At 45.6% G+C, this 24,218-nt stretch overlaps 1 protein-coding gene across 5 annotated transcripts; it reads left to right on the top strand.

Annotated features, from left to right (window-relative positions):
* Positions 1 to 370: 370 nt before the first annotated feature.
* srpk2 (SRSF protein kinase 2) lies at positions 371 to 24,061 on the top strand. 5 transcript variants are annotated; one of them, XR_016150713.1, is made up of 17 exons: positions 375 to 1,088; positions 1,804 to 1,870; positions 11,972 to 12,141; positions 13,195 to 13,303; positions 13,603 to 13,690; positions 13,985 to 14,074; positions 14,164 to 14,268; positions 14,904 to 15,069; positions 15,196 to 15,221; positions 15,637 to 15,904; positions 16,389 to 17,111; positions 17,924 to 18,024; positions 18,100 to 18,207; positions 18,282 to 18,351; positions 19,700 to 19,792; positions 22,220 to 23,199; positions 23,297 to 24,061. XR_016150713.1 is itself a non-coding variant. In XM_089127798.1 (16 exons), exons 1-16 carry the CDS (start codon positions 1,073 to 1,075, stop codon positions 22,402 to 22,404), a joined length of 2,385 nt encoding a protein of 794 aa, XP_088983924.1. In that variant the 5' UTR covers positions 371 to 1,072; the 3' UTR covers positions 22,405 to 24,061. The 5 variants fall into 5 exon arrangements, 4 of the variants coding, with proteins under 4 accessions (XP_088983924.1, XP_088983923.1, XP_088983926.1 ...); XM_089127798.1 differs by lacking the exon at positions 19,700 to 19,792 and adding an exon at positions 20,189 to 20,281 and having other exon boundaries at positions 371 to 1,088; positions 22,220 to 24,061; XM_089127797.1 differs by having other exon boundaries at positions 22,220 to 24,061.
* The last annotated feature ends 157 nt before the right edge of the window (positions 24,062 to 24,218 follow it).

Here is a 24,218-nt window from a genome sequence, read left to right as displayed (position 1 = left end):
ACAGAGATTCGAAATGCAATGTTAATTGTTATTATGGAAATTGATATATGAAATTCCCATACATGAAAAAAAAAAGAAAAAAAAACATGACGTGTTGGTGATATATTTTGTATAGGCTATAGATTAAAAGTCTAACATATAGGCTGTATAAAATAAAATGACACAACCTTGTCTCTTTTTATTTTATTGACCAAGAATAGCCATTATCAAAGTATAAGCTTAAAAAGTATAAGTAGTATAAGTATAAGAAGCTATATACAGTAAGTCAACAAATAAAGCAAGTTAAAAGATTCAGTCAAACATACGTTTCAACGTTACAGTTAAATAGCCTAAATATAGTTATGAAACTTCACTTTTCCCCTCAGCCAAAACGATTTTCCAGGGAACAAATCATAGAATAATGAGACCAAAGATCGCCCGTCTGATGTACACAAGCCGATTTATAGCTCATGTTTAACCACTAGACACAGAGCCCGCGGGAAACGCAAGAATGACTAGCCGGGGCAAGGCTGTTGCAGGCGGGGTACATGAGCGCTGAGCACTCGCCGCCCTGTGACTACCTGGAACTCCGAACGTCAGATCAATTTTTTAAAATAGGCGCTATTTTATAAATAAACCACAGATTTGAGCTTTAAACAACTATATTCTCGACTGAAAAACTCTTAAAACTACATTTCGTGACCCAATAACACAAATATTTTTGAAAAATTCTTCACCACACCGGCATCCTTTATCTTCGGAGTTTCCGCTCCCGAACAGCACCATAGCAACCGTTCTCCCCTACAAGGATTCTGGGTAATATCCCACAGCAAAGTAGGTCTGATGCGCACTTACGAAAAGGGTGCATTAAGTGCCCTTTTGATCACCCCTGGAGAACACTATTAGAGGATTGGGACACCCTACGGTCTTGCACCCCTTAGCGAGAACGCGCATTGAGGGGCACAAGGGCGCAAGTGCGGATATTGGGACAGGGCCATGAGCGCGATGGCCCGTGCGCGGCCCCGTCAGTGCTTGAGCGCGCGTCGGCAGCGGTGACGCGCACGAGAGAGATCCCGGCTTGAGGAACATCATCATGAGCTCTAGAAAGGGTGAGAAACATCCATCCCTATCTAGTACACTAGACTCCCGTCAGCATCATGTCACTCATACACACATAGACAAAACTGTCTTCTGTCACTGATGTGTGTGTGTGTGTGTGTGTGTGTGTCTGCTGTCTCTGATGTGTGTGTGTGTGTGTGTGTGTGTGTGTGTGTGTGTGTGTGTGTGTGTGTGTGTGTGTGTGTGTGTGTGTGTGTGTGTGTGTGTGTGTGTGTCTTTTGTCACTGATGTGTGTGTGTGTGTGTGTGTGTGTGTGTGTGTCTTCTGTCACTGATGTGTGTGTGTCTTCTGTCACTGATGTGTGTGTGTGTGTGTGTGTGTGAGTGTGTGTCTTCTGTTACTGATGTGTGTGTGTGTGTGTGTCTTCTGTCACTGATGTGTGTGTGTCTTCTGTCACTGATGTGTGTGTGTGTGTGTGTGTGTGTGTGTGTCTTCTGTCACTGATGTGTGTGTGTCTTCTGTCACTGATGTGTGTGTGTGTGTGTGTGTGTCTTCTGTCACTGATGTGTGTGTGTCTTCTGTCACTGATGTGTGTGTGTGTGTGTGTGTGTGTGTCTTCTGTCACTGATGTGTGTGTGTGTGTGTGTGTGTGTGTGTGTGTGTGTGTGTGTGTGTGTGTGTGTGTCTTCTGTCACTGATGTGTGTGTGTGTGTGTGTGTGTGTGTGTGTGTGTGTGTGTGTGTGTGTCTTCTGTGGGTTCTCCAGTGTTGGCCATTCAAGCGAGGAAGAGGATGCCGAGAGGAAAGAAGGATAAGACGGGTCAACATCGCAGGTGAGGAGGGTGTGTGTGTGTGTGTGTGTGTGTGCGCGCGCATGTGTGTGTGTGTGTGTGTGTGTGTGCGCGAGAAGTGAGGTTGGTTACTAATGGCAACTGCGCGGGCACTTCCTCGTGTTTACTGTCATTGCTGTTATGAAACCGTTAATAAGGGCAAAACCTTTCCATACATTTCCATAAATATCACCATTCTCCTTCATAATCATCAGTATCAGCAGCTACAGCTGTGTGTGTGTGTGTGTGTGTGTGTGTGTGTGTGTGTGTGTGTGTGTGTGTGTGTGTGTGTGTGTGTGTGTGTGTGAGACGTGTAGATCTGCGTCTTAATTGTGATCTACTGTACACTGAGCAATGCTAATGATAAGATCAATCGTTAACGCACTTACAGTTAATGGGAGTTTAGTCCAGGATGTCTCATGTGTGTGTGTGTGTGTGTGTGTCAGTGAGTGAGACATGTGAGTGTGTGCTGATTCAGGCCAACAGGTGGTGCCAATCACACACGATCAGGATACTGCAGCAGAACACACACACACACAGATCATTTACCATCACACACACACACACACACACACACACACACACACACACACAATTTACCATCACACACACACACACACACACAGATCCTTCACCGCCACACAAATAGATTGTAAACGCCTGACAGCACTATCCAGAGATCCTAAACTAATCAAAGATGTCGCCTATATTTTAAAAAAGTGTCGTTTTGAATGTAAATAGAGCAGCATAAGTTTGGTTGTCTAGTTATTTTACAGTTTCTTTTCTGTTTTTGCATTTGTTTGTGTGTGAAACTCATGATGATGATGAATGCAGGACAACGCTCTCTCTCTCTCTCTCTCTCTCTCTCTCTCTGTGTGTGTGTGTGTGTGTGTGTGTGTGTGTGTAAGTAGGCCATGTAAAGATAGCCTCGATTCTGACCCCTAAAACATCAGTGAGAAACCGTGTCGCATCATTCTCTCTCCTTCCTCGTTTCTGATCAGTCTGACGGTTGCTGTGGTGATCAGCCCAGTGTCGTCCGGGTGCTGCACGTCATAGGAAGTCTAGTGGATCCTCTGACATCACTGTGTGTGTGTGTGTGTGTGAAGTGTTCTCTGATGAGTCGGTTAGTGTAGGAGAGAATATACAGAGTTACTGCCATCTAGTGGCAGCAGGTTTTCTCAGACTGTGTGTGTGATCCACAGACACACATCTTCTTTGTATGCACAAGTTATGATACACTTCACGTTTGCCCAAAAATAATAATAAATCTATCAGATTTCTTACATGTACAGGCATGAAAACGGGTCCGGGGTGAAAAAGGTGGTCATTACCCCTGTAGCGGTCCGGGTCCGAAAATATTCCCTTTTCTAAAGCATCTGATCTGGTAAAATCTAGCTAAATTTTTCATGTTTGAAGTTTAGCAGAACTGTGTGTGTGTGTGTGTGTGTGTGTGTGTGTGTGTGTGTGTGTGTGTGTGTGTGTGTGTCTGTGTCCAGGCGCTGGTCCTTCATCAGATCTGGTGTGTGTGTGTGTGTCCTCTGCGTCTCCATCTTTTTTGCAACAGAAAGAGAGACAGACAGACAGAAAGAGAGACATTAAACTGCTCTCTGTACTTATTGTATCTATCTTTTTTTAATCTATTGTGGTATATTTATGCATAACATGGAAATGTTTTTTATTGTTGTTGTTTATTTTTTTCACTTTTATTTATCTACATATATCTTTATATATTACTATTGCTTTGGCAATATTGTGCTATTTTACAGTCATGCCAATAAAGCTCATTTGAATTGAATTGAATTGAATTGAATTGAGAGACGGACGGGCAGAAAGAGACAGACAGAAAGAGAGACAGACGGAAAGAGAGACAGACAGAAAGAGAGACAGACAGAAAGAGAGGCAGACAGAAAGAGAGACAGACAGACAGACAGAAAGAGAGACAGACAGACAGACAGAGAGCCGGACAGACAGACAGAGAGACAGACAGACAGAAAGAGAGACGGACAGAAAGAGAGACAGACAGAAAGAGACAGACAGAAAGAGAGACAGACAGAAAGGGACAGATGGAAAGAGAGACAGACAGGCAGAAAGAGACAGACAGAAAGAGAGACAGGCAGAAAGAGAGACAGACAGACAGGCAGAAAGAAAGAAACAGACAGAAAGACAGACAGGCAGAAAGAGAGACAGACAGGCAGAAAGAAACAGACAGAAAGAGAGACAGACAGAAAGAGAGACAGACAGGCAGAAAGAGACAGACAGAAAGAGAGACAGACGGAAAGAGAGACAGACAGGCAGAAAGAAACAGACAGAAAGAGAGACAGACAGGCAGAAAGAGACAGACAGAAAGAGAGACAGACAGACAGAAAGAAACAGACAGAAAGAAAGAGAGACAGACAGAAAGAGAGACAGACAGAAAGAGAGACAGACAGAAAGAGAGACAGACAGAAAGAGAGACAGACAGAAAGAGAGACAGACAGACAGAAAGAAACAGACAGAAAGAGAGACAGACAGAAAGAGAGACAGACAGGCAGAAAGAGAGACAGACAGAAAGAGAGACAGACGGAAAGAGAGACAGACAGGCAGAAAGAAACAGACAGAAAGAGAGACAGACAGGCAGAAAGAGACAGACAGAAAGAGAGACAGACAGACAGAAAGAAACAGACAGAAAGAAAGAGAGACAGACAGAAAGAGAGACAGACAGAAAGAGAGACAGACAGAAAGAGAGACAGACAGAAAGAGAGACAGACAGACAGAAAGAAACAGACAGAAAGAGAGACAGACAGAAAGAGAGACAGACAGGCAGAAAGAGAGACAGACAGAAAGAGAGACAGACAGACAGAAAGAAACAGACAGAAAGAGAGACAGACAGAAAGAGAGACAGACAGACAGGCAGAAAGAGAGACAGACAGAAAGAAACAGACAGAAAGAGAGACAGACAGAAAGAGAGACAGACAGACAGACAGAAAGGGAGACAGACGGAAAGAGAGACAGACAGACAGAAAGAAACAGACAGAAAGAGAGACAGACAGAAAGAGAGACAGACAGACAGGCAGAAAGACAGACAGACAGACAGAAAGAAACAGACAGAAAGAGAGACAGACAGACAGGCAGAAAGAGAGACAGACAGAAAGAGAGACAGACAGAAAGAGAGACAGACAGAAAGAGAGACAGACAGAAAGAGAGACAGACAGACAGAAAGAAACAGACAGAAAGAGAGACAGACAGAAAGACAGACAGACAGGCAGAAAGAGAGACAGACAGAAAGAAACAGACAGAAAGAGAGACAGACAGAAAGAGAGACAGACAGACAGACAGAAAGGGAGACAGATGGAAAGAGAGACAGACAGACAGGCAGAAAGAGAGACAGACAGAAAGGGAGACAGACAGAAAGAGAGACAGACAGACAGGCAGAAAGAGAGACAGACAGAAAGAGAGACAGACAGAAAGGGAGACAGACGGAAAGGGAGACAGACAGACAGGCAGAAAGAGAGACAGACAGAAAGAGAGACAGACAGAAAGAGAGACAGACAGAAAGAGAGACAGACAGAAAGAGAGACAGACAGACAGACAGAAAGGGAGACAGATGGAAAGAGAGACAGACAGACAGGCAGAAAGAGAGACAGACAGGCAGAAAAATCGAGGGCAGAGAAATCAAAAGCCTCCTTTACGCTGATGATCTCCTGCTGCTGTCTCCTCATGAAGAGGGTCTGCACCAAAGCCTCTCGCTTCTGGACCAGTACAGCAGCGACTGGGCCTTACCCATCAACATGGACAAGTCCAAAATCATGATCTTCCAGAAAAAACCTCGCCTTACTGACAAAAAATACAAATTTACACTTGGGGGAACAATTCTTAATCATGTCACCTGTTATAATTATTTGGGTCTGACAATCTCAGCTTCTGGAAAATTTGACACTACAATAAAAGATCTGACTGATAAAGCACGTAGGGCTTATTACAGTATAAGAAAACCCCTGTTCAAATATAACCCACCCATCAAACTGTGGCTGAAAATCTTCGACAGCATCATCAAACCCATCCTTCTTTACGGCTGTGAAATCTGGGGGCCCAAATTTAAACTAAATTACGAAACCTGGGACAAAACCCCGGCTGAAATTTTCCACCTCGAGTTCTGCAAAAACATCCTGGGAACTCACAGAAACGCCCCCAGTCTGGGGTGCCGGGCAGAACTGGGCAGATTCCCTCTCCTATCGGAGATCCAGAAGAGAGCCGTAAAGTTCTGGTTCCATCTCTCAGACGCGCAGACAGAGAGTTACCATCACTGCGCTCTCAGATACAGGGCAGGACTCACTGAGGGCGACCCCATGATACATTTAGTGGAAAAACACCAACTCAACTCATCAATTCAATTCAGACACTCAAAAGTAAAAGAAATAGGGAAAATAACCAAAGAAGAATACATACACGATTGGCAGATAAAGGTCACACAACTAAATAAACTAAAATATTTCAACAAAATAAAGTCAGATTATAAATTGGCTCCATACCTGACTGATATCGGTAACTATGGTCAGAGAAAGCTCCTAACTAAGTATCGCATTAGTGACCACAGTCTGTGTGTGGAGACGGGCCGACATAAGCAGAGCTGGAGAGAGAGAGAGCTCCGAGTGTGTCCGCACTGCCCTGATGGGGCCGTAGAGGACGAGCTGCACTTCCTCACCGAGTGCAGCAAGTATAAAAACATCAGAGACGCTTATTTCACACAAATAGCACAGATTGTACCTCAATTCCAACAAGTGAGCCCCATAAACAAACTGTCTTATATTTTGGGAGAAAAAGAAGAGTGTGTTCACCTGGCAGCGCAGTACGTGTCCTCCTGCCATCATATGAGGGAGAAGGGATGAACCCTCTTTTCCATTAAACTGCTCTCTGTACTTATTGTATATATCTTTTTTTTTTTAATCTATTGTGGTATATTTATGCATAACATGGAAATGTTTTTTTATTGTTGTTGTTTATTTTATTTTATTTTTTTTTCACTTTTATTTATCTACATATATGTTTATATATTACTATTGCTTTGGCAATATTGTGCTATTTTACAGTCATGCCAATAAAGCTCAATTGAATTGAATTGAATTGAGAGACAGACAGAAAGGGAGACAGACAGAAAGAGAGACAGACAGACAGAAAGAAACAGACAGAAAGAAAGAGAGACAGACAGAAAGAGAGACAGACAGAAAGAGAGACAGACAGAAAGAGAGACAGACAGACAGAAAGAAACAGACAGAAAGAGAGACAGACAGGCAGAAAGAGAGACAGACAGAAAGAGAGACAGACAGACAGAAAGAAACAGACAGAAAGAGAGACAGACAGAAAGAGAGACAGACAGACAGGCAGAAAGAGAGACAGACAGAAAGGGAGACAGACGGAAAGGGAGACAGACAGACAGGCAGAAAGAGAGACAGACAGAAAGAGAGACAGACAGAAAGAGAGACAGACAGAAAGAGAGACAGACAGAAAGAGAGACAGACAGAAAGGGAGACAGATGGAAAGAGAGACAGACAGACAGGCAGAAAGAGAGACAGACAGAAAGGGAGACAGACAGAAAGAGAGACAGACAGACAGGCAGAAAGAGAGACAGACAGAAAGAGAGACAGACAGACAGGCAGAAAGAGAGACAGACAGAAAGAGAGACAGACAGAAAGGGAGACAGACGGAAAGGGAGACAGACAGACAGGCAGAAAGAGACAGACAGAAAGAGAGACAGACAGAAAGAGAGACAGACAGAAAGAGAGACAGACAGGCTGTGCTTTCTCGCCGAGAAACAAACCCCATCTGCTGTAAAATACAGACGAGATGAGAATGAAGAAAGGAAAGCAGCAGCAGCTTCAGAAAGAGAGAGCAGCTGTAAAATGGGGGAGAGAGAGAGAGAGAGAGAGAGCGTGCGGGCGAGCGTTGCCCTGAGATACAGGATGTCGTAACAGACGGAGCGCTGGACTGTGTGAGGGGAGCAGAGAGAGAGAGCGAGCGAGAGACACTGTGGTTTCCTCTCAGATCCCCCCGCCGCTGGCTCTCAGTGGTGTCGCCCGCTGCGCGCACAGATCTGTTATTGTGCAGCGCTGCAGAACACACAGACACACACAGACACACACAGTGTGTGGGAGCCGCGCTGTCATCGTCACTCAGGAAACGAGGGCGCTGGGGACGAGCGAGCGAGCGCAGGATAAAGGCAGTCGGCGGGGAAACAGGACTGAGACGGCCCTCTCGTCTCCGTCTCACAGCCCGTGTCCTCCATCCTCAAAGGAAGAGGAGAAGAGGAGGACGAGCGCCCTCCCCTCGCTCACAGCACAGCGCTCCGGAAACACAGAGAGAGAAGAGAGAGAGTGTTTTATTCGTCCCTGCTTCTGCTCCGGTCTTCTCTCGGGAGCGAGCGGCTTGCTCATGTCCGTCAACTCAGAAAAATCATCTTCCCCAGAAAGGTATGGCGTCTCGCCACATCATCTACCTGTCTGTCCTCCATCTCTCTCTCTCTCTCTGTGTCCTCCATCTCATCCTCATCTCTCTCTCTCTCTCTCTCTCTCTCTCTCTACTGTCTTCTGTTGTGTGTTTGTGTTTTGCCTGATATCAAATGCAAACACAGAGAAGTGCTGTAAAACACACACACACACACACACGGGTCTGGATTCTGCATGAGTGTTTGGCGTCCACAGAGCATCACAGTGTCTGATATACGAGCCGCTCCACTGAGGCGATGTGCTCGCTGCTGTCTTCATCATCACTGCTGTTATATAGGCCATCGCAACCGGATCACAAACCCCCCAGCCATCGCTTCTTTATGAAGACCGAGAGAGATGCAGCGCAGTTCACAGCGCCACACTGACATGCGTCTGGATCCAGTAAACAGCACATGTGCCGTGAGGAGGTCAGTGTGGAGTCTCCGGAGGAACTGCTGGATCGGGGATTGTGGGATTGTGTGTCCGACGTGGCCTGGATGCTGTGTGTGTTCATGAGGGAGGATGGTGTGTGATATGAGTCTGACAGACAGTAGGGTAATGTTTCGCACCCTGCAGAATGACGGGATCTCAGAGGATGTTTGTCTTCTCTATATTATGTGAAGATTGAACTTGAAAATGTTTTCAGAGGTCATTAAAGTGAACATGAGCATCCTCTTCATCAGATCTGTGTGACTCGAGGCGTGGATGGTGATGGAAAACTGACCCAGCGAGCGCTTGAGCTCGGACCCGGCTCGGCCTCTGCGTGTCTAGAGGAGTGTAGACGTCTATGACAGATCTCAGACCTGTGCCACACAGCGTATCCATCAGACACAGGGCCGAGAGGAGCTGCGGACTGACTCTGAAGATCTGCATGCACACACGGTTCTGCCTGTGGATCTCTGCTTTCTAATAAGGGTCTCCGCTCACAAACTGTGTCCCATCCAGCGGCCCTCGAGTCACAGCCGTTATACTGTGAACATCCTCTGTTTTTGAGCCGGTCTGACCAGAGCTCTCCAGATTGTGTGTGTGTGTGTGTGTGTGTGTGTGTGTGTGTATAACACACAGCAGAGGCTCTGTGAACGGATTGCAGGTTTGCACCCCTGCCTCGGAGGATCTACCCATGTGTTTCCCAGTGACGGCCACAGATTGTGGGATCATCAGACGATCAAGGTTTAGGACAGCACTTTTTCAAGATTCAAGATTCAAATAGCTTTATTGGCATGGTTAAAGAAATCTTTACATTGCCAAAGCACTTTCTGTCTCTCTGACGCGATTCGTCTCGCGTCATGTGATCTCTGTTCGTGGAAATGACACCAGCTCACAGAGGCAGTCTTGATGTACGTGTGTGTGTGTGTGTGTGTGTGTGTGTGTGTGTGTGAGAGAGTGAGTGAGTGAGTATGTGCATATATATGTGTGTGTGTGTGTGTGTAAGAGTGTGTGTGTTTCAGGACCCACCCATGAACCCTAACCCGAACCGAGTTTATATTTATAGAGTTATAGAGTTTCTAACCCTAACCCTAATCATACTCTAGATCTAATATTGTCATATAAACTTAATTTAGCCAATTTTCAACCCTATTCGAAAAAAAACGAACACAAACATAGGTATTTATTTTAAACAGTTACCAAAATAACGAGAAATAAAGCTTCTACTTCTGAAGTTTTCAAACAGCACAGCAACAATGACTATGACTTTTGTCATTGATAGTGTATAAATATAAATATAAAGGAAGGTGACTTGACGTGTTTATTTTGATATTTGTCAAGTTAATGGACTTCTTTTGCTGATAATTTACTCACCCCCGTGTCATCCAAGATGTCCATGTCTTTCTTTCTTCAGTCGAAAAGAAATAAAGGTTTTTGATGAAAACATTTCACGACTTTCTCCATATAATGGACTTCAATGGGGACCAAACGGGTTCAAGGTTCAAAAGACAGTTTCAGTGCAAACTGTTCAAAGGGCTTTAAACGACACCAGTCGATGAATAAGGGTCTTATCAAGCGAAGCGATCGCTCATTTAATAAATAAATAACAAAGTTTAAGATTTATAAGCTCAAATGCTCACCTTGCTCTGTTCTGTGATGCGCTTTCGTGACTCTCCTGTTTGAACTCGTTCATCAAAATGAACAAATCTTTTTTCAAATAATTTCGTTCATTTTGTTCATTGAATGAACGAAAAGACTCGAAAAAAGATTTGTTTGAACTGGAGAGTCTTAACCCTTATTCATCGTCTGGTGTCGTTTAAAGCCCTTTGAACAGTTTGCACTGAAACTCTCATTTGGACCTTGAACCGTTTGGACCCCATTGAAGTCCATTATATGGAGAAAATCCTGGAATGTTTTCATCAAAAACCTTAATTTCTTTTCGACTGAAGAAAGAAAGACATGGACATCTTGGATGACACGGGGGTGAGGAAATTATCAGCTAAAGTTTTTTGAAAAGTGAATGAATGAATAGTGGTTTATTCACATACACATACATATATTCATATGCACTTGCAATATAACATAGAACAAGAAGTGATCATATATGTGAACTGGTCCCCAAAGAAACTATCTAAGCTTATACTTGGGGCCATTACAAAAAAAAGAAAGAAAAAACAAAAACAAGAAAATGCATGGCCTACATATAAGTGTGTGACACTAGATCTACTCCTTTAAGGGTGTTTTCATACTGTTGGGGTCTGAGCAGGTTCTTTTAAAGAGGACTCAAAAGTGAAAACACTCTCCAGTGAAGATGTGTGACTGCTGTTGAAAGAAGCATTGAGGTGTCTGAATCACTAAACCGCTGTGTATGATTTATATCAGCGTTATATTGATATCTCTGCTATCTAGACATCAGCGTCTGCCACTGGAAAACATCTACTGACACGTGGAAATGACGAGAACATTGATAGTGTGTGAGTGTGAATTCTTGACTGCGTGTGAGTTGGTCATGAGATTCCTGGAGTCACTCTCGTTCCCTGAATGCTCCACTGAGACACACACACACACACACACAGAGAGAGAGACGTTTAGCAGATATCCCTCCATCATTATGGATCACAGTTACTCTCACTCCAGCGGGATGTTTGGTTTAGCGCTCAGTGCACTGCGATTACGACATCGAGCCAAGCACAGGTACAGTGCGTGTTTATCGCTTCTTATAGGCTACATGGGATCTAACCACAGCTCATCTCAGCCAATCAGATTCACTCAGACACATCACTAATCTGCATGTTGGAGTCTTAAAGGCACAGTAATAAAAACAGCCTGTTTAAGAGTGTGAGTTGTAAAAAACGACAAAGATCTCACTGTGTGTGTGTGTGTGTGTGTGTGTGTGTGTGTGTGTGTGTGTGTGTGTGTGCGCGCGCCTGCGTTCATTATGGACTCATTCGATACACAATGGTCAGAATGTGACACACTGCCTGTGAATGTGTGTTAGGGGTGTGAACTGAAACGCTAAACTATATTTGTTCACATTTAGTTGAGAGAACGTTAGTGTGTCTGCATGTGTGTTTACTGTTTAATTCTTAAAAAATAGATTTTATATCAAGCCGGATTCTTGATACATGTCTGTAGTTACTATGGCAACAGGATGAAGGTGTTCTGTGCGCTTTGAGACGGTGTCTGAACGCTGTGTGTGTGTGTGTGTGTGTTCTTGTAGGCCCGACGCACAGAAGGTTCCGTCCACTCCTCCCCCTCCCCCTCCTCCTCCCCCTCCTCCTCCTCCTCCTCCACCCCCCCCACCCGAGCCCGTGGCCCCGTCGGAGCCGGAGGAGGAGATTCTGGGCTCTGATGATGAAGAGCAGGAGGATCCGGCCGACTACTGCAAAGGTACCACATGCATCGGTCTGTCTGTCTGTCTGACTGTCTGTCTGTCTGTCTGTCTGTCTGTTTGTCTGTCTGATTGTCTGTCTGTCTGTTTGTCTGTCTGATTGTCTGATTGTCTGTCTGTCTGTCTGTCTGTTTGTCTGTCTGTCTGATTGTCTGTCTGTCTGTCTGTCTGTCTGATTGTCTGTCTGTCTGTCTGTCTGTCTGTCTGTTTGTCTGATTGTCTGTCTGTCTGTATGTTTGTCTGATTGTCTGATTGTCTGTCTGTCTGTCTGTTTGTCTGATTGTCTGTTTGTCTGATTGTCTGATTGTCTGTCTGTCTGATTGTCTGATTGTCTGTTTGTCTGATTGTCTGATTGTCTGTTTGTCTGATTGTCTGTTTGTCTGATTGTCTGTCTTACCCAGTCTCTTTGTCTGTCTGTCTGACTGTCTATCGGGTCAGAGGTCACTCGCTGGGTCAGAGGTCATTGATAGTGTACTTCTACTTACTGAGAGGAAAGCATGCAGCAAATATTTACATATTTATATTCATCTAAAAACTTTAAAGTGACAGCAGCCTAATAGATCACTCACTGCTCTTGCCTGAATAACTTTTGTCGCTTTTAATAAATATTTTCAATCAGAGAACACCCTGCAGTGATTTCTTTGAGACATTTCAAGTGAATTATCGTTTTCAATTTTAAAATTATTTTGCCCATCTGATTATTGGTTTTGGTTATTGGCAGTTATTTCAGCCTTCCGTCTTTTTTTCTGTCCTCTCTCTGAAGCTGAAACATTGCATGTGTTTAATAAGGCTGTTATTTGTAATCATCTAATCTAGTGCTAATCTAGTTATATTGGTAAACCGGTTCTTCTAGAACTCTTGTTTACATCACACACACACACACACACACACACACACACCGCAGTGTAGAGACGAAACACACCGTGACAGAATCCCGTGCTGGAAAGCTGTTAATAAGCGTGAGTGCCGGAGGAGGATACCTCTGAGGAGCTGAAGGAAACTGGATCTGGATTCTCCCGTTTCATCGCCGCTCTCGTGTTTCTGTGTCGCAGGAGGATACCATCTGGTCAAGATCGGGGACCTGTTCAACGGCAGGTACCATGTGATCCGCAAGCTGGGCTGGGGCCACTTCTCCACCGTCTGGCTGTGCTGGGACATCCAGTGAGTAACGGCAAACACTCACCTGACTTATGAATGGGAGAGAGTGCGATGCAGAATAAGCCCCGCCTTCTACTTTAAACAGCCAATCGCTGATTGGTAAAGTCCTCACGTCACTGCAGCTGCTGTTGCTATAGAAACAGTTATTGTTCTGAGATGCACCTGAAAAATAAGCATTTGAGCAGAAGAAACACCATCTATGAAACAGTGGTTGTCAGATTTCATTGGTGATTCCAAATATGACATTTAAATGTAAACAGTATGTAAAACAGTAAATGTAAAATGTAAATGTGTGTTAACAGAGCGAAGCGTTTTGTTGCAATGAAGGTTGTGAAGAGTGCACAGCATTACACAGAAACGGCACTGGATGAAATTAAATTACTCAGATGTGTGAGTACCTAACACACTCACTCTCTCACACACACATTCACAGACACACACACTCTCACACACACACACACACACACACACACACACACATACACTCACACAAATGTGACACGAACACTGGAGTCAGACATGCCTTGTTTCCTTCCTTTACACACACCTCTCCCTCTATCAATTCAATTCAAATGAGCTTTATTGGCATGACTGTAAAATAGCACAATATTGCCAAAGCAATAGTAATATATAAAAATATGTGTTCTCTCTCCCTCTCCCTCTCTCTCTCTCTCTCTCTCTCAGGTGCGTGAGACAGATCCTGATGATCCTAATAAGGACATGGTTGTTCAACTCATAGATGACTTCAAGATCTCGGGGGTGAATGGGATTCATATCCTCCCAGTGTGTGTGTTTGTTGTTGTTCTCAGGTGTGTGTGTGTGTGTGTGTCAGTTGTTGTTTTCTTTAACTCTGGTTCTCAGATGTGTGTATGGTGTTTGAAGTTCTTGGTCATCATTTGCTCAAGTGGATCATCAAGTCTAATTATCAGGGTTTGCCATTACCCTGCGTCAAGAGCATCATAAGACAGGTAACCATACTCACACTCCCTCACTGACCCCCACTGACCCTCACTGACCCCAACTGACCCCAACTGACCCACACTGACCCTCACTGACCCCAACTGACCCTCACTGACCCCAACTGACCCTCACTGACCCCCACACTGACCCCAACCGACCCCCACACTCCCTCACTGACCCTCACTGACCCTAACTGACCCTCACAGCGTTCTGACCCATGCATGAAACCTCAAGTGTCTGGCATCGAGTAAAAGTGAAGTGCTTCATGAAGCCACAGAATCAGAATATATGTGATGCTTCATATTCAGCGGATGGTTTTCACTGTGGGCGGAGCTACGAGATCATCCGTTCTTGCACACCGAGTGTAATTGTCAAAACACCTCAAAACGCTTCGGGTGCAGAAAACGCAGTCAGATTTTCTTATGATGGAAGAACGTTTAGCAGTCAGTGTGTAAACGTGATGGACAACGCGGGGTCAATATTAATTTTTATCCTGCAAAAAATTCTGTCAGTGGACAAGGACTAAAATGTGTGTGTGTGTGTGTGTGTGTTGTGGCGGTTAGCACAGTTATGAGCATGAGACGTCATTCAGACGAGGGCCTGACGTGCAAGTGTGTGTGTGTGTGTGTGTGTGAGTGTGCAGGTTCTGCAGGGGCTGGACTACCTTCACAGTAAGTGTAAGATCATCCACACGGACATCAAGCCGGAGAACATCCTGATGTGTGTGGACGAGGCCTTCGTGCGCAGGATGGCAGTCGAGGCCACCGAGTGGCAGAAAGCAGGAGCGCCTCCTCCCTCAGGATCCGCCGGTACTCCTCCGTTCGTCTCCTCTGTTTCGTCTCCTCTGTTCATCCCTGATTCCTGTCATGATCCTCCACGTAATGAGTGTGAAACTGACTCTGTGTGTGTGTGTGTGTGTGTGTGTTTGTTTGCAGTCAGCACGGCTCCTCAACTCAAACAGGTCAGTGAAGCCGTTCCCACACACACACACACACACACATGCAAACATTCATATATACATATATATATACACACACAAACACACACAGCTGCTTCACATCCTCAGCACATCGGCCGTCTACATATTACATATAGGAACATATTTATCCAAGAAGCACCGTTTATAAGGCTTTAGTCACACCAGCTCTCTAGCTCTGATCTGTAGGTTTAATTTTTTATAGTCTGTAAGAAACACATGAAATCCAGCTTTTACAAAACTATTATAATGAAACGAGCATATCACGATGGCAGCAGTATTATAGGGAATAACCAACCTGCAGTTCCTGTAGTAAGTGTAGTGAATGAGCTGATATTGAGGGGAAGAGTCGAGGAGTATGTGTGTGTGAGCTGTTCGCTGTGGTGTGCGCCTCCTACAGGTGGGGAAGATTTCCAAAAATAAGAAGAAGAAGCTGAAGAAGAAGCAGAAGCGTCAAGCAGAGCTGCTGGAGAGACGCATGCTGGAGATCGAAGCTCTGGAGCGAGAGGCGGAGAAACAGAGAATGGGTGGAGCCTCAGACTCCGCCCCCAGCCCCGCCCTGGCGCTGGCAGACAGTGAGGAAGAGGAAGAGGAGGATGAAGAGGTTGATGAGGACGAGGAGGCCGAGGGAGAGAAGGAGAGGCCTGTCAGACTCACCAACCACACATGTGAGTGAGCCTGTACTACATCAGCGATCAGTCACACGTGAACAACAGCATCTTTCCTTTCTTTCCATTTAACTTTCGTTACTGTTCATCGTTGGACAGGAGCAGATCCAACGTACATGCATCTATATACTGTATACTGGATACATGCACTATATTGCCAAAGAACCCAACCCCTGAAAAACAACCCCACACCATAATCCCTCCAGGACTTCTGTGATAATTCCAACTATTGTATCACAGAAATATTGATGCTATGACGTTGAAAAGTAGCAGTCATCTGTAATGCACAAACTAACGTGGTAAAAGCTCCTGAATTACAAGAAGATGCCACAATGTTTGTCTTGTAGAATCAAAGGCCTCATGTACGTCTGTGTTGGTTTAGCTTTGGCTGATGTACTATGAGGATTGTTCTGAGTTTTTTTGTAATTCTTTACAACCTAAAAGTGTGGTTGTGTGTTTTTGAGCCGATGTCTCTGTCTCTCAGGTGCAGAACCGGATCAGGACCAGCAGGAAAGTGAGGAGAACGAGGAAGAAGAGTCACCCACACATACTCCACCCAGACGGCAGGAGGAGCGGGAAAACTCAGGACAACCAGAAGAACAGAAGGGAAATGAAGATGCGGGAGAGGAAGAGGAGGATAAAGCCGAGGAAGAGGAAACAGAAGTCACGCCCACACAGAACACCACAGATGAGCTGAAGACACAGGAGAGTACGGACCAGGGAGAACCTGAGACGACAGAGAGACAAGAGGACGAGGACGAGGATGAAGAAGAATACGATGATGAGGAGGACGAGGAGGAGGACGAGGAGGAGGCAGACGATGAAGGCCAAGAGCACCATGACTGCTCTAAGACTAATGGTCATGTGATCATGTGTGTGCAGGAGCATGAGTCTCCCAGCATGCCTCAGTCCTCGCTCCTCTGCCCTCTGGTGGAGTCGGAGATCAGCACGACCGACCGCGAGACTTCCGATGCCTCCCACGAGCTTCCCAACGGAGAACCCGGACTCCCCAATGGAGAACACAGACTCCTCAACACAGAACCCGGACTCCCCAACGGGTCTCGGCACCGGGGCACCACCCCCCGCTTCCCAGAGCTCCCGCTGGACCCCGCGCTCCCCGACGCCGAGGACGAGGCCCGGGCTCTCAGCGGGAATACTGACCGCAGCAGAACAGTGTCCTCGTCCAGCACTGGGGACACGCCCAGAGGTCGGTCACTCACACACACACACACACACACACACTGGCTACGTTTACAGGAGACACGCTCAGCAATCAGTCACACACACACACACACACACACACACCCCGTCTATGTTGACATGCAACCTAATAATCCATTAGTAATGGGATTGACGGCTCAATCGGACTGACAAGCCTTCATATAAACTTCTCAGCTATTCCTTTTCTAATCCGATTGAGAGAACATGTAAACACTGGATCGGTTGAAAACCGAAACTGAAAGGAATGTGCATGTGAAATGACGTAGAAATAGCGTAATGACGTGTGATGCACGAAACAAGCTGCTGTTCCTGTTGAATAAAGTGTCCATGAGTTTCCCATCATCCTGTCATTCTCCTTTCACTCCTCATTGTCTGTGAAGTGGAGGAGGACAACGGACCCCCAGTGATTGTTTTCAGTTCACAGGCATTTTTAGTGCGAGCGTGATAAATATAAGTTTCATTGATACATTTATAAATTCAGATGCTCAATGTCTCCAAATTATGACCAAAAAAGGATCAATATTAATTATTATCAGTATTAACCAATGTAGGGGAATGATTATTATGCACAAACAGCGGGAAACTCTGTATATTTGTGCAGTTCCCGAATTAAAGCTTGTGACACAAACACACACTCATCAACCCGATGTTTAGCATTCATGTAAACACTACTTTCGGGTTCATCAATCAGGAATTCAGTCCGATTGAAAGCAAAGTTGTGCATGCAAACGTAGCCAGTGACACACACACACACACACTGCTGTATGTTGACTAATACACACTCCGTCTGTCCTGCAGCGAGGGTTCGAGCGGCCGATCTGCTGGTCAATCCTCTGGATCCGCGCAACGCAGACGTTCTGAGAGTCAAAATCGCTGACCTGGGCAATGCATGCTGGGTGGTAAGATGCTTTAATGTGCATATGAGTGTAAGTAGGTGAGCTGTGTGCAGATCTGAAGTGTGATTGTGTTGCCAGCACAAGCACTTCACGGAGGACATCCAGACGAGGCAGTACCGGTCCGTCGAGGTCCTGATCGGTGCGGGATACAGCACTCCAGCCGACATCTGGAGCACAGCCTGCATGGTGAGCGCGCGTGTGTGTGTGTGTGTGTGTGTGTGTGTGTGTTTTAGAACGCTTCCTCACCTCTGTGTCCACAGGCGTTCGAGCTCGCCACCGGAGACTATCTGTTCGAGCCACACTCGGGGGAAGACTACTCTCGGGATGAAGGTACAGATGTTTACGCTCCTCTGAATGGAGGATAGCAGCTGCACATTCACATTCATACAGACTGATTGGAGAATCTCTCATTCTGTCAAGATTGTCAAGCATTACACCAGTGACCAATCACAATCGAGCATTACACCAGTGACCAATCACAATCGAGCATTACACCAGTGACCAATCACAATCGAGCATTACACCAGTGACCAATCACAATCAAGCATTACACCAGTGACCAATCACAATCGAGCATTACACCAGTGACCAATCACAATCAAGCATTACACCAGTGACCAATCACAATCGAGCATTACACCAGTGACCAATCACAATCAAGCATTACACCAGTGACCAATCACAATCGAGCATTACACCAGTGACCAATCACAATCAAGCATTACACCAGTGACCAATCACAATCGAGCATTACACCAGTGACCAATCACAATCAAGCATTACACCACTGACCAATCACAATCGAGCATTACACCAGTGACCAATCACAATCAAGCATTACACCAGTGACCAATCACAATCGAGCATTACACCAGTGACCAATCACAATCAAGCATTACACCAGTGACCAATCACAATCGAGCATTACACCAGTGACCAATCACAATCAAGCATTACACCACTGACCAATCACAATCGAGCATTACACCAGTGACCAATCACAATCAAGCATTACACCAGTGACCAATCACAATCGAGCATTACACCAGTGACCAATCACAATCGAGCATTACACCAGTGACCAATCACAATCAAGCATTACACCAGTGACCAATCACAATCGAGCATTACACCAGTGACCAATCACAATCAAGCATTACACCACTGACCAATCACAATCGAGCATTACACCAGTGACCAATCACAATCAAGCATTACACCAGTGACCAATCACAATCGAGCATTACACCAGTGACCAATCACAATCGAGCATTACACCAGTGACCAATCACAATCAAGCATTACACCAGTGACCAATCACAATTGATCGTTAACTCCAGTGATCGATCACAAGAGAGCGTTACACCAGTGACCAATCACAAGAGAGCATTACACCGAGACGGTCATCCACTCTTCACCACTCTGAAGCACACATGCGGCCGATGAGGTCATGTGACACTAGGATTCCATTCTGAACATTATTTCGCTCTGAACCCTGTTACTCTTCGCTCTGTTCTTGTCTGTCGCTCAAGATGAAGTTTAAAACCCAGCGTCAGCGTTAGAGTTCAGATGTCAGACCGTGTGTAGAGTGTTTCTGGCTGATCTAAACTCCCGGCTCTTCCACTTTCTGTCTTTTCCTGCCACTTTTCCCTCCTCTTCCTCTTTCTGTCTCCTGTAGATCATATAGCTCACATCATAGAGCTTCTTGGCTGCATTCCTCGACACTTTGCTCTTTCTGGAAAATATTCCCGGGAGTTCTTCAACCGGAGAGGTAGTGTTAGACTCAGAGGGAGCGACGGATGTGAGCGTCCGCCACACACACACACACACTGCCGTTATAGGGCTGGATTCTGAAGGGTCATGAAATGCATTTTCACACCTTTATCTTATTTTTTTTAAGGTTATTTTTTCACCAAAAAGTTCCAAATATTCTTAGACCTGATTTTCATAAACTGGAGTAAACAGCCGCTGCTGTGATTGGTGAACTTCTTATATATGCAGATGTATTTCATAAACCTTTAATGGCAGACGTGTGTGTGTGAGCTGAACTGGTGTTAACCAGACATCAGTGTGTGTGTGTGTGATGGCCGACGTGTCCCTCCGTCCTCCTGCACCACTGCATGAATAACTGATGTTGTGTGTGTGTGTGTGTGTGTTTGGTGGTCAGACCACATCGCTCTAATTATGGAGTTGCTGGGAAAAATCCCCCGCAAGATCATCGCCGCCGGAAAATACAGCCGTGAGTTCTTCTCAAAGAAAGGTAACCGTAACTCTGCAGTCTGTGATCTGACTTCAGCACCGTCTCATTTACACCATCAGACCTGTAATCCAGCCTCTCAAATGGGTCTGCTTTGAGCTCAATAATGTGGGTGTGTCTTACGGCAATAATGTGGGTGTGTCTAACGGCAATAATGTGGGTGTGTCTAACGGCAATAATGTGGGTGTGTCTTACGGCAATAATATGGGCATGTCTTATATTAATAAAGGGGGCAGGTCTTGCAATAAAAAGGGGGCAGGTCTTGCAGTAATAAAGGGGTGGGTCTTGCAATAAAAAGGGGGCAGGTCTTGCAGTAATAAAGGGTGGGTCTTACAGTAAGAAAGGGGGCAGGGATTCCAGTGATAAAGGGGTGGGTCGGTTCTTACAGTAATGAAGGGAGTAATAAAGGGGCAGGTCTTGCAATAAAAAGGGGGCGGGTCTTGCATTAATAAAGGGGCAGGTCTTGCAGTAATAAAGGGGCAGGTCTTGCAATAAAAAGGGGGTGGGTCTTGCATTAATAAAGGGGCAGGTCTTGCAGTAATAAAGGGGTGGGTCTTGCAATAAAAAGGGGGTGGGTCTTGCAGTAATAAAGGGGTGGGTCTTGCAATAAAAAGGGGGCAGGTCTTGCAGTAATAAAGGGTGGGTCTTACAGTAAGAAAGGGGGCAGGGATTCCAGTAATAAAGGGGTGGGTCGGTTCTTACAGTAATGAAGGGAGTAATAAAGGGGCAGGTCTTGCAATAAAAAGGGGGCGGGTCTTGCATTAATAAAGGGGCAGGTCTTGCAGTAATAAAGGGGCAGGTCTTGCAATAAAAAGGGGGCGGGTCTTGCATTAATAAAGGGGCAGGTCTTGCAATAAAAAGGGGGCGGGTCTTGCATTAATAAAGGGGCAGGTCTTGCAATAAAAAGGGGGCAGGTCTTGCATTAATAAAGGGGCAGGTCTTGAAATAAAAAGGGGGCAGGTCTTGCATTAATAAAGGGGCAGGTCTTGCAATAAAAAGGGGGCAGGTCTTGCATTAATAAAGGGGCAGGTCTTGCAATAAAAAGGGGGCGGGTCTTGCAGTAATAAAGGGGTGGGTCTTGCAATAAAAATGGGGCGGGTCTTGCAGTAATAAAGAGGTGGGTCTTGCAATAAAAAGGGGGCAGGTCTTGCAGTAATAAAGGGGCAGGTCTTGCAATAAAAAGGGGGCAGGTCTTGCAGTAATAAAGGGGTGGGTCTTGCAATAAAAATGGGGCGGGTCTTGCAGTAATAGAGGGGTGGGTCTTGCAATAAAAAGGGGGCGGGTCTTGCAGTAATAAAGGGGCAGGTCTTGCAGTAATAAAGGGGCAGGTCTTGCAATAAAAAGGGGGCGGGTCTTGCAGTAATAAAGGGGTGGGTCTTGCAATAAAAATGGGGCGGGTCTTGCAGTAATAAAGAGGTGGGTCTTGCAATAAAAAGGGGGCAGGTCTTGCAGTAATAAAGGGGTGGGTCTTGCAATAAAAATGGGGCGGGTCTTGCAGTAATAGAGGGGTGGGTCTTGCAATAAAAAGGGGGCGGGTCTTGCAGTAATAAAGGGGCAGGTCTTGCAATAAAAAGGGGGCAGGTCTTGCAGTAATAAAGGGGCAGGTCTTGCAATAAAAAGGGGGCGGGTCTTGCAGTAATAAAGGGGTGGGTCTTGCAATAAAAATGGGGCGGGTCTTGCAGTAATAAAGAGGTGGGTCTTGCAATAAAAAGGGGGCAGGTCTTGCAGTAATAGAGGGGTGGGTCTTGCAATAAAAAGGGGGTGGGTCTTGCAGTAATAAAGGGGCAGGTCTTGCAATAAAAAGGGGGTGGGTCTTGCAGTAATAAAGGGGCAGGTCTTGCAATAAAAAGGGGGCAGGTCTTGCAGTAATAAAGGGGCGGTCTTACATTATTGATGGGGCGGGTTTTCCTGCAGCAGCTGATCTGGCATCTCTCTCTGCAGGTGAACTGCGGCACATCACGAAACTCAAGCCCTGGACTCTGTTTGATGTGCTGGTGGAAAAGTACGGCTGGTCAGCCGAGGACGCTGGTCACTTCACACACTTCTTGTTGCCCATGCTGGAGATGGTGCCGGAGAAACGGGCCTCTGCTTCAGAGTGCCTCAACCACCCCTGGCTGAACTCGTAGCACTTCTGCCCCTCAGACTCACCCCTGTGGCCACATCCGGAACTGCAGCCCACTATCACTAGAGAACCCAGACACTTCAGAGATACGAGGGTGGGCTTCAACACACACACACACATGGGAGAAACAAGCCTGTCTTTATACCTGAAGCTTCATTCACCGTCTTCCTCCACCTCATTCAACAGAATTTTACACGCTGAACACAGAAAGTGAGATCATTTCACATTAACTGACAGATAAAAAAAAGACTTTTGACATTTTATCTATGATATTTTAATAATTAAACATTTTAGATGTTTAATTTTAAGAAACGGGAGTGTTTTGGTAAGGTTTGTAACTCGTGGAACTCAGTTTGTTCTTAAAGCCTTCAGTGAAACTGAAATGTCCTAGAAAAACAATAATTTACACAAATGAATTAATTCATTTAGATTAATATATAGCTATTGGTCTCAGTGACTGAATCTGAGAGTTACTGTTTCAACAGTGTGTGTGTGTGTGTGTGTGTGTGTGTGTGTGTGTGTGTGTGTGTGTGTGTGTGTGTGTGTGTGTGTGTGTGTGTGTGTGTGAGTGAGTGTGAGAGTTGATGTGTCTGACATCCAGGAAGCCCACCTGAGACACTCTGCATGAAGCCCCGCCTCCTCTCACCCTACCGTCCAATCAGTTTCTGCAGTGGAGCGGTTTACCTCACACACACACACACACACACACACACACACACACACACACACAGGCTCTGGAAAGAGTTTGTGGAGAGACGCCAGAGACGAACGGATGGATGGACATTTCTGTGTTCATGCCGTTGAGTTCCTCTTCTGGTTTTATGTTTATACTCTGAGCTTTGATTACCCAAATCCCGAGGACAACATTCCTGACGGATTCTTCTGACTGTCGGCAGGACGGGGGTCTCGGGTTCATGAGGACGCACTTGTGTTTGTTTGTACGTTTTGTTCAGGGAATTCATGTACAGAGATCCAGCAAACTGTCCAAAAACTCGCAACTGCTTGAGCGCAAGATAAACACGCATCGCTGTTTGGAGACGAGCATCGCGGTCGTCATAGAGACGAGTGACACGGCGGCAGTCGCCACAGACAGGCATCACGGCGGCGGTGTTCATGGAGACGGCATCATGACGGAGGTCGTCATGGAGAAGAGCTTTACGGCCCGCCGTCATCATGGAGACGAGGGACACGGTGGCGGCCGTCATGGAGACAGGGATCATGGTGGCGGTCGTCATGGAGACATGGACAGTGCCGTTGCCGTGGCCTCCCACTGCTCATCATCATCATCATCATCATCATCATCACAGTTAGTCCAGTTGCCTATTTTCGCAATAAAAGTAGATGATGAAATATTTTTAAAAATATTTAAATTCGTTTTAACAGAAAAGAAGTTCTCGAATGTTGTGACAGTGACAGAGTTAGTCGTAATAAGGTGATTGTGTTTGGTCGACTTCCTGTTTTTGTTCGTTTTTATTGGCTGTCACTTCCTTAAGGATCATGTGACAGTCATGGACTTTATTGGACGTTTTTGCAATAATAGTGATTATGATGATGAATTTTTGCAGCGAAAGCCCCTGATGTGTCTCGCAGCCTCGCTGACTGTTCTTCCCAAAGCCCCTCGTTTTACATTGAAAGATTTAATAAAATTGTAAATTATTGGATCACGTTGCCTGAACATTTCCACTGTTCTTCTGGTCTATATTTCAGATATCATTCATATTTCCCGTCAGTATGAAGTGAAGCCGTTACAGTCTATGTGTCTTCCTCCACAGCAGGTCAACCGTGGGTCAGAGGTCAACTCAACTCAAGCAGAAATTA

This window comes from Pimephales promelas, chromosome 25 (genome assembly GCF_988280905.1).
Source record: "Pimephales promelas chromosome 25, fPimPro1.hap1.1, whole genome shotgun sequence".
NCBI classification, from domain to species: domain Eukaryota; kingdom Metazoa; phylum Chordata; class Actinopteri; order Cypriniformes; family Leuciscidae; genus Pimephales; species Pimephales promelas.
This window is presented reverse-complemented; position numbering and strand designations above follow the sequence as displayed.

Bases quoted from the DNA above. Each gene is read 5' to 3' on its own strand.
- srpk2 (XM_089127798.1), top strand. The intron at 17,112-17,923 runs GTCGGTCACTCA...TCTGTCCTGCAG, and splicing joins CACTGGGGACACGCCCAGAG to CGAGGGTTCGAGCGGCCGAT. The intron at 18,208-18,281 runs GTGAGCGCGCGT...CTGTGTCCACAG, and splicing joins TCTGGAGCACAGCCTGCATG to GCGTTCGAGCTCGCCACCGG.